General features: G+C 37.7%; 1 protein-coding gene across 1 annotated transcript in view; it reads left to right on the plus strand.

Moving 5' to 3' along the window:
• Window positions 1-10,428, plus strand: part of TTC23L (tetratricopeptide repeat domain 23 like) — a 52,012-nt gene that overhangs the window by 24,026 nt on the left and 17,558 nt on the right. Inside the window, exon 8 of the mRNA XM_032415185.1 lies at window positions 663-771. Within this exon, the coding sequence (XP_032271076.1) occupies window positions 663-771 (109 nt within the window). The remainder of the gene's footprint in view (window positions 1-662; window positions 772-10,428) is intronic.

The raw sequence follows: 10,428 nt of genomic DNA on the forward strand, positions 1-10,428 counted from the left end.
GTTTCTCTCTTTTTTCTCCTTCCATTTTAGTGCGAATGATAATAGTAATAAAATCTTCACTTCTCTCATGCTTATGACATTCTAGGTGGTATTCCAAACACTTTACATGTATTAATGCATTTAATCGTTACAGCAACTGTTTGCAACAGTCTTTTCTGAAATTCCTATTTTATATTTGAAGAAGTTAGTGACTTGCCTGATGTCATAAGTAGCTGAGCTGTGGTAGGAACCCAGGCAGTGTGGCTTTAGGATCCATGCTCAACTCCCCTGGACTTCCCTTGATAATGAACCTTTGAGGGGCTGAGCTAAAGTTGTGATTGTAATTTTGCTATGAAACTTAAAAAAAAAATAATAGCTAATATTTATTGAGGACTTACCATGTGATGGTACTATGTATGCCCAGTGCTCTGCATGTATCATCTCATTTAATCTTTTCCAAACCCTAATCAATGGAAGCTGTATATTTCTTCCACATGTGAAGGTGAAGTGACTTGCTCAAGACTCACAGCTAGGAAGTAGCTGGGACTCAAACTCATCTCTCTTGTAACTCTGTGATTAGGTACATACAGCCCTCAACCAGCAATTTCATGAGAACGATTAGAAAATCCTCAGTGAAACACTGTCATTTGGGTACTTACTTGATCTGTTTTTCTCTATTCCAGGCCTATTCTATCTGTGTTTCTTTGTTCACCGAAGTCAGCCCCCAAACTGCAGAGGCAAGCGCGTTACTAGCCAAGGCTCATGCCATGTCTGGAGAGGCCCAACACAGGGGTAGGTAGAGGGGGTAGCTTGCAGTTATCATCATTTCCCATGGGAGGGAAGCACACTGGCAATGGTCTATCAATATGGACGGATTATAATCAGCTATTCATGACTGTGATGGAAAAATTAGACTGGACGCCATTTTGTACAATATCGTTTACACATGAATTTAAGCACAATATCTCCGCAAATTAGTTGGAACATCAAAACCAATAAAATCACCTGATTTCTATTTCCTTTATTCCCTTAGAACCTCAGCAGAATTCACCTGCATAAAGAGTAGAGAGCTCATACACGCTATGAATGTGACCTGTGGTATATCGGTTGATGAGAAAATCCAGTGATAAAAGACAAAAACATTGGCTCCTCCTCCCCTCCTCCTCCATTCTCAACCTCCTTGACTTTTCCTCTGGCTGACAAGAGAGAATGTTTTTAGCAGTTAGAATTTTCATGACCTATACTCAAAAGTGAGGTACTGGGGGGTTCTGGAGGAAAACCAAGGCATGAATTAACCCATCAGCAATAGTCCTTTCTCAGGCAAGGTCATCATTTGGGAAGTGAGTAGTTTTGGGAGAGACACAAAAGAACTGGTGAGGAAGGACTGCATGCCCTGTTCAGCTGCTGGATCAGATTAATGGACGCTAATGGATTCAGTGGCCCATCAGGGGGAATTTGGGATTTGTGAAGAATATGATTTAAACATTTAAAAATGTTGATTTTCTCTGCTTATAAAAGGAATCCATTTAGGTGTACATTATTTTCTAGTCATATATGAAAAAGAGAGAGAGAAGAAGAGGAAGAGAGAATTATAGGGAAAGTTTTGCATCCTACTTTTTTCTACTCTTCTATTTCCCCATGTCATTAAACAATTTTGTTCAGTTTTCAGAAGTTATTTGATATTTTTATTATTGTTTTCTTTAGCATAAATGTTCATTGAAGACTTCCTGATTCTGTGTTTTCTAGCTAATCATCTTGCTTCTTTAAAAAATTTTCTTGTGTATATTCACAGTATTTGTACTCCATCTATATGTTTGAATTTTTTTTAAATAGTCTTCATGGTTATAACATGTTTAGTCTTTATGTGAATATGTAAAAATTTTGTTCAAATAAGAAAATTTTATGCTTCTAGAGTTGGGAGATTCTAAGGCCACCTTATTCTTTTCTTGTATACTAATTTTTAACTTTAAAGAAGATTTGGATCTTCACCTACTATCATTTGCTAAATTCCAAATGGATCACATTTTAACATCAAAACTGAAAATTATCCAGAAGGAAATTCAACACTGGAATCAAAATTCCTAAAATTAAAAATTGGAGGAAAGAAGAACTTTCTGAGCACATGAAGTTATACTAGAAAAGAAGAGGTTGATACGTTTAATTATAAAAAGATCTAAAACTTATGTCTGTCACAAAATACCATAAATAAAATGAAAAACAAACAATGTAATCCAAAATGAACAGATAACTCAAATAGGGCCTTACTTATTAAAAAAACAATTTGTAGTTAACTTTCTGAGAAAGAAATATCAACGTCCAAATGATGTCACTGGGTAATTCTACTTAACATTTAAAGAAGGATTAACACCCATCCTACATAATCTTTTCTGGAAAATTGAAGAGGAGGGAACATTTCCCAGCCCATTTTATGAGGCTAGCAGCACCCTGATACCAAAACTGGGCAAAGACACTACAAGAAAAAAACAAAACACAACTATAAAACAATGCCCTTCATGCACATAAATGCAAAAAATCCTCAAGAAAATATATAGCAATGTATAAAATTGAATAATACACCATGATCAAGGGGAGCTTTTTTCTTGAGAATATCAGGCTGGTGCAGTATTTAAAGCTGAATGAATGTACTCTACCATATTAATAGTCCAAAGATGAAAAGCACATAATCTTATCAACTGATGCAGAAGAAGCATGTGACAAAATGCAACATACTTTCATGATGGAAGGGGAACTTCCTCAATCTGATAAAAGGCATGTGCAAAAAAATACAGCTAACATCATGCTTAATGGTGAAAGAGTGAGTTTTTTGCTCTTAAGATCAGGAACAAGGCAAGGATGTTCATTCTCACTTCTTTTAGTCAACATAATACTGGAAGTCCTAGCCAGTGCACTAGGCAAGAAAAAGACATACAGCTTGATTGATCTTGTTTTTAAATTTATCTCTACACCCGATGTGGGGCTTGAATTCATGACCCCAAGATCAAGAGTCACATGCTCTACCGACTGAGCCAGGCAGGCGCCCCTGAGACATACAGCTTAAAAGAAAGAAAATGGTCCTCATTTGCAACAATACAGCCGTTTCTGTTGAAAATTCCAAGAAATCTACAAAACTCCTAGAACTAATAACTGAGTTTAAGGTTAGCAAGATCACAGAATATAAGGTCAACAGACAAAACCCAGTCATATTTCTATATATTAACAGTGTACAACTGGAAACTGAAATTTTTAGAAATACAACTTACAATAGCCACCTCTTCCCAAATGGAACAGTTAGGTGTAAATCTAACAAAATATGTACAATATCTGGGTGCTGAAAACTACAAAACCCTCATCAAAGAAATCAGAGATGGCCTAAATAAATGGAGACATAATGTATTCATAGATTGGATGACATACAGTAAAGTTGTCATTTCTATAAAAATTGATGTATTGATTTAACACAAATTAACAATCAAAATCCCAGCAGGAATTTTTGTAAATACAGACAAGCTGACTCTAAAATTTATATAGAAATGCAAAGAAATTAGAACAGCTGAAACAATTTTGAAAAATAAAATAATTGGAGAAATCATACTACCTGATTTAAGATTTATTATAAAGCAACAGTAATCAAGAGAGTTCAGTGTCACTGGAACACAATGGAGAGTCCAGAAATAGACCTGTATAAATATGGCCAATTTTTGGCAAAGATGCTAAGATAGTTCAGTGTGGAAAGAATAGTCTTTTCAACAATGGTTTTGGAACAGTTGGAACAATGGTATTCGCATGCCAAAAGAAAAAAGAATAAAAAAAACCCACTTTCATAAACATACACAAACATTAACTCAAAATGGATCATTGTCTTAAATGTAAGAGCTAAAATTTCCATTTACAATAGAAAAATAGGGAAAAAAATAAGACCGAGCATTACATAAAGAAAACAATGGCCAATAATCACATGAAAAGTTTCAATCATAGTAATAATGAAGAAATATAAAACAGCAAGGATACCAAGTTTCTATTAGATTGTCAACATTGCAAAAAAATGATAACATTTAGGATTGAGCCGGGTGGGGCCTGGTTAGTACTTGGATGGGAGAGCAGTTTGATACAAACTCTCTGAACTGTAATTTGACAGAATGTTACACATCTTAAAACTATACATACCTTTAAAATCAAGTTTTCACCCATCCTCTGTAAAAATTTTTTAAATATGAAAATCTCTAGCATTTGCCAGATTATGGGAAAACAGTTCTGCTCATTCATAGACGGTGGGTGTGATAGTATAAATTGATATGAAATTTGCAAAACAACATGATAATAGCTAGTAAAATCAAAAGGAAACATGTATAAGGATGTTCAATGTGGCACTGTTTGTAATTACAAAAAAAATTAGAAACAACCTAAATGTTTATCAATGAGTGAAAGGAATATTTGGGATATGAGTGAGAGGGAATTCTGCGGTCTTTAAAAGAATTAGACTTTATAAATAAAAAGGGTTAAAAACAATAGTATTAAGGAGAAAATACTTTGCATTTTTAGGACATAAAAAATACTCTTGTTTATAGTTACATACACTTTATATATGTGTGTATATATATATAAACATGACAAATTCGCAGAGTAGGTAAAACTGCGTCAGAATGTACATCACAATGGAAACAAAGGTAGAGACTTCCAGCTCGGCCTTTGTGAAGAGGTCTGTGGATCCTTTCAACACACACACACACACACACACACACACACACAAATTAAATAAAATGGTCAAAAACAATCATTTGAGGGCACTGGAAATAAATAAGCAGGCAACAAATTGCAAAGCATTCTTGAAAAACTGCTAGAGTCTTGGGTAAAGAGAAAGTCCTCTTGGCCTTTTGGCCTGAGGCTGCTCCTACCCACTCACGGCCCCAGCTCAGTCCACAAGAAGAGCAATTTTATCAGAATGGGGCTGAGAGAACCAGCAGCTCTGTGGCAGAGGCATCAGACTCAATTCAGAGCAATGGCAAAACCCCACAGAGGCATCAGGTAAAAGTGGCAACCTCAAAAAAAATGAGGGAAAACCTGCGTGTTTGGTAGCCTGAAGTTGCTGTGCTGGTTTGTAGGAGTTCGAAGCCGCTCAGAAATGTTAACAGGAAGAACCTGGAAATGAGAGAGCCAAGAAAAGGCCACATAAGCCCCCAGCCCGCTGGGAAACGACATACGTGTGCAGGGAAGATGTGGAAAATAATAAGCAAAGGAGACTTGAAATGCAGCAGAGTTTGAATGCACACCCCATCTACATACAGATCAATCGATAGACAATGGAAGACATACACTGTAAAGGTTTTTGAGCACAACCTCTTTCTAAGTCAGTCACTTGGGTCAACACTAAGCTATGCAGGCAGAGGGGTAATCCCAGGAATCCAGACCAAAATTTTGAAAAATAAACGTTAAAACACAAGCAAAGACTTAGGTCTCTAGTCTGGCATGTAGGAGCTTGGAAGTTGTCACTGCATCCTAACAATAAGTAAAAAGCTGAACAAACTGGAAACTCAACCGCTCTTCTTAGATCTGGCAGAGAAGTGAGGTCACAGGGCAAACCACTGCCCCCGACACTGGAGAGACAGATGAACAGTTTGCCTGAGCAGATACCTCTCTCGACAGGAACCAGTACTGGGTAGGAATACCTGACCTGTAACTGATACATTTCTGGAAGCCCAGTGTGGGCAAGACAGAGAGTTAAAAATTCCAAATACCCAGTCATAGGGGGGGTTTCCACAGTTTTATGAAATTTACCTCCAGGAACTTGACCAGGTTCTCAAAGTGAAAATGAGAAAAATGCCCCCTTGCTTCCAGCAGGGAGAGGGGGAAAATATCCAATTAAAAATATGCCAGAGCTTGCTGCTAAACAAGGTCTGTCCTCAAGACACTATTTTACCAGAGCCTAAGCTACTGGGGGTTTTTTCAGAGCCTAACCAGCCTGGGGGAAGGAAATACCCAACTTCAGCCCACTCTAGCCATCCTGTCCCACCTAAAGGAGAAAGGGACCAAGAGGCACTCATGAGGTTCACAGTGCAGAAGCACAGGCTCACTAAAACACTGAGAGCTAGTCATAGGACTATAGAATGCTTTCTCCCCCCGAACCCCACCTCTTACCACCAATTACTAGAGGCCTATTTAAAGTTTATTTTACCCAGCACATCGTGTCCACCTATCAAGAACAATTTTAAGTAAAAGGCAAAAACAAAACAAAAGAAACCCCCCAAACAAACAAAAAAACAAACCTAAAAAACCACACAGTTTTTGAAGAGACCAGACTCAGATATAGTAGGGATATTTGAATGCTCAGACTGGGAATTTAAAACAACTGTGTGATGTCCAAGGGCAGGAGATAGACGTCCCAGCTCAAGATTAGTGAAAGAGACTTCACCCTTCTTCTTCTTCTTCTTTTCTTTTAATTCGCTTTGAGCCCTCAATGGATGGAATGATGCCCACTCACACTGGTGAGGGCAGATCTTCTTTACTCGGTCTACTGATTCAGATGCTAATTTCTCTTGGAGACACCCTCACAGATACACTCCAGAAATAATGTTTTATCAGCTATTTGGGCATCCCTTAGCACGGTCAAGTTGACACAAAATTCAACATGACAAGTCCACTCCTTGTCAACTTGATCCTTACATGCATCTCCTCAAACATACTTAATCTCCAAATAGAGATATAATTGTGCCTAATATGGCATAACTACCCTGGGTACGACTGGAAATGTACTAGTCCCTTTCCTGGAAGAGATAAAGTCCTTCAGTGATGTTTACTCTTCTGATATCCCATAACTTGAAAACTAGGATGTAAAGTTAACAATACTTAAATACTGATATAACATCAATATGTCTTCTGTTACATGAAAAGGGAATAAAAGAAGAAAAATAAGATATTTGCTTAATATGTGCATATGTACACGACAAGCGTATTCATAACAAAATGAGGAGATACTCATGACAGTTACAGTCCTCAGTTCTGTAAGTGGTCATGTGGTTGTAACTGCTCTAAACTACCTTTGCCTACTACCCATTCTGGGTTCCCCTTGCCTTTAACAAACACCTCACCTGGTAATTGTTCTTTACCTTGTGGGATGACCAAAACCTTCATTCCTGAAGTTTCTGGGCCATTACTAATCCTGCCTGGATTGGGATGTTGTAATGTTCCATTGACATTAATCACAGGGCATAGTAATATATGAGACGCCATCTTAGAACTACTAGATGGAATCTCCTGTTGCAAACAGGTGTTTTCTTACCTCTGCTGCAGAGTAGTGGTTCAGTTTCCTCTTAGTAGTCAGGCTCAGTCATAGGAACTCCTTTTCCTTGATTCAGGGCATGAGGAGCCCAAAGAGGCCAGCTGGCAGTCTTCACTTCCAGTTCAGTGGAATCATTGTTGTATCTCCTGGGCAAAGCCTTCCTCCCTCTGGAACTAAGACCTCTAGGCCAGTAGAGAATCAAGTTGTGGGAACAGGAAGCAAAAATTGTGCTGGTGGGTCACTAGTAGTGAGCGGTACTACTTATATTTCCACCCCTTGATGTCTAGACCTGTGAATCCTGGCTATTGGAGGAATAACACCATATGTTGGATGCTGATCCAGAGTATATACAGCCTTCTGGAGAACTCAAGCCTTACAAAGTATCGCTCCCTAGCAGGCACTCTGTCTTCAAAAGACCATTCTATCATTCTATCAAGCCAGCTGCTTCAGTACAGTGGGGAACATGGTAAGACCAGGGAATTCCATGAGCATGCGCTCATTACTGTACTTTGGCTGTGAAGTGAGTTCCTTGATCCAAAGCAATGCTGTGTGGAATACCATGATGGTGGATGAGGCATTCCGTAGGTTATGGATGGTAGTTTTGGTAGAAGCATTGCATGCAGGGAAGGCAAATTTATATCCAGAGTAGATATCTATTCCACTTAAGGACAAAATGCTGCCTTTTCCATGAAGAAAATGGTTCAGTGTAATCAGCTTGCTACCAGGTAGCTGGCTAATCACCCCAGGTAATGGTGCCAAATCAGGGGCTCAGTGTTGCTATCTGCTGGCTGATTGGGTCCTCAGCCATGGCTCTGGCAAGTAGAAGTCCTTGTTGTCAAGCTCACTCCTGGTATCAAAATCTGTATTAGTCAGGGTTATCCAGAGCAATATAACCAATAGGAGTGAGGGGACTACTGGTAAGTCTCAGAGTCCAAAGGCCCAAGAACCAGGAGCTTCAATATTTGAGGGCAGAAGATGGATTTCCAGCTCAAGAAGAAAATTTGCCTTCCTTTGCCTTTTTTTTTTTTTTTTTTGAACTTGGTGAGGAAAGCTCTTTACTTGGTATACTGAGTCAGTTGTTCATCTTTTCCAGAAACACCCAGAAATTGTTTTAGCAGCTGTCTGGGCATCCCTTAGCCCAGTTTAGTTGACACTTAAAATTAACCATCACAAATGCTGTATGTGGACAAGGTTGTATGGGAAATCTCTGTACCTACCACTTAGTTTTTCTGTGAATACAAAACTGCCTTGAAAAATAAAGTCTAAAGAAATAAAAAACCTGAGCAAAGACATTAACATTCAGACAACATAGGAGGAGATAGACTCTGTAGTTTAAGTCTAGGCAATTCACTAAAATAAAACAAAAACTCACAAAAATATATCAGAATCTGTAGTTGCTACTATATAATGTCTAAAATATACAGTTTTCAACAAAAGAGAAACATACAAAGAAACAACCCATGGCTTTTACTCAGAAAAATAGTAGTCAATAGATATTGACGCTAAGTAGGCTACATGTTGGATTTAGCAAAGACTTCAGAGCACCGATCATAAATATCTTCACAGGATTAAAGGAAACTGTCCGAAGAATTAAAAGAAAATACAATGAAAATAGGAAGTCTCAATAGAGAAATATAAACGATTTAAGAAAAAAACAGCCAAATGCAAATTCTAGAGTTGTAATATACAGTAACTGAATGAAAATTCATTAAATGGTCTCAACATCAGATTCAAGATGGCAGAGGAGGGAATGAGATAGCTCAAAGGTACGGCACTAGAGATGAGCTCCAAAGAGCAGAGAAAAAAGGTATTGAAGAAAAATGAACAAAGCATAAGAGATCTGTGGGACAATGCCTGGTGTATCAACATACATGTAATAGGAGCTCCAGAAGGGCAGAAGACAGAATGAGGCAGCAAATTATCTAAAGAACTAATGGCCCCGAATTTCCCAAGGTTGTTATCTACAGATCCAGAATTCTCAATGCCAAGTAAGATAAGCACAAAGAGAACCACAAATAGGCACATAGTCAAATTGCTGAATAAAAAAAAGAAAATCTTGAAAGCAACAGTGGAAAAACAGCTTTGTACAGGGAAACAACAATATGATTAATGGCTGATTTTTCATCAGAATAACAGAGGCTAGAAGGTAATGGAAAAACATACTCAAAATATTGGAATAAAATTCAACTAAAAACTGTATATTCAGGAAAACTACCCTTTGAAAATGAAGGTGAGGGGCGTCTAACTGGCTCAGTCGGGAGAGCATGTGACTCTTGATCTTGGGGTTGTGAGTTCAAGCCCCACATGGGTATAGAGATTGCCTAAATAAATAATACTTTTTAAAAAAGAAAAGAAAATGAAGGTGAGATCGACATTCCCTGATAAACAAGATTTGTTGGTAGCAGTCTTGACCTAAAATAAATACTGAAGGAAGCCCTTGGGCTGAAAGAAAATGGGAGCACATGGTAACTCAAATCCACAGAAAGGAATGAAGAGAATTGGAAATGATACGTGGATAATAGACTGTATACATGAACACAAATACTCATCAACTTGTGAATGGTAAACAAAACGTGTATCTACTCAGCAGAAGGAGGAATAAAGTACTAATTCATGCAAGAACATAGATGAATCTCAAAAACAGCATGATGCATTTTGAAAGAATCACAAAAGACTACATGCTGTATGAATCCAATTATATGAAATTTCTAGAAGAGGCAAAAACAGAGAGAGAACAAAGATCAGTGATTGCCTCAGACAGGATGAGAGTAGGCATTGCTTGCAACCAGCCATGAAGAAACATTTTGGGCGTGATGGATATCTTCTAAAACTAGATCTTGATCATGATTACATAACTATAAATTTACTAAAACTTCATCAGACTGTGTAATTACAATAGTTGAATGTGTGGTATGCCAATTATACCTTAATACAGTGGTAAAAAATGTTAACAGTGCCTGTTTCTGAGTAGTGTGCGTGGAGATAATTGTCCCTTTCTTTTTGCTTCTATTGCATTTTCTAGACTGATTACATAAACATCTATTATGTTTGGAATAAAAGACAAGTTAAAAGTAAATTTTTAAATAACAACTCTATTTAAAATACTTTTGAAACTAAAACTCTCCCTCTACACACACACACACACACACACACACACACACACACACACACACACA

Source organism: Phoca vitulina, unplaced genomic scaffold, assembly GCF_004348235.1.
Source record: "Phoca vitulina isolate PV1807 unplaced genomic scaffold, GSC_HSeal_1.0 scaffold17, whole genome shotgun sequence".
In the NCBI taxonomy this organism is placed as follows: domain Eukaryota; kingdom Metazoa; phylum Chordata; class Mammalia; order Carnivora; family Phocidae; genus Phoca; species Phoca vitulina.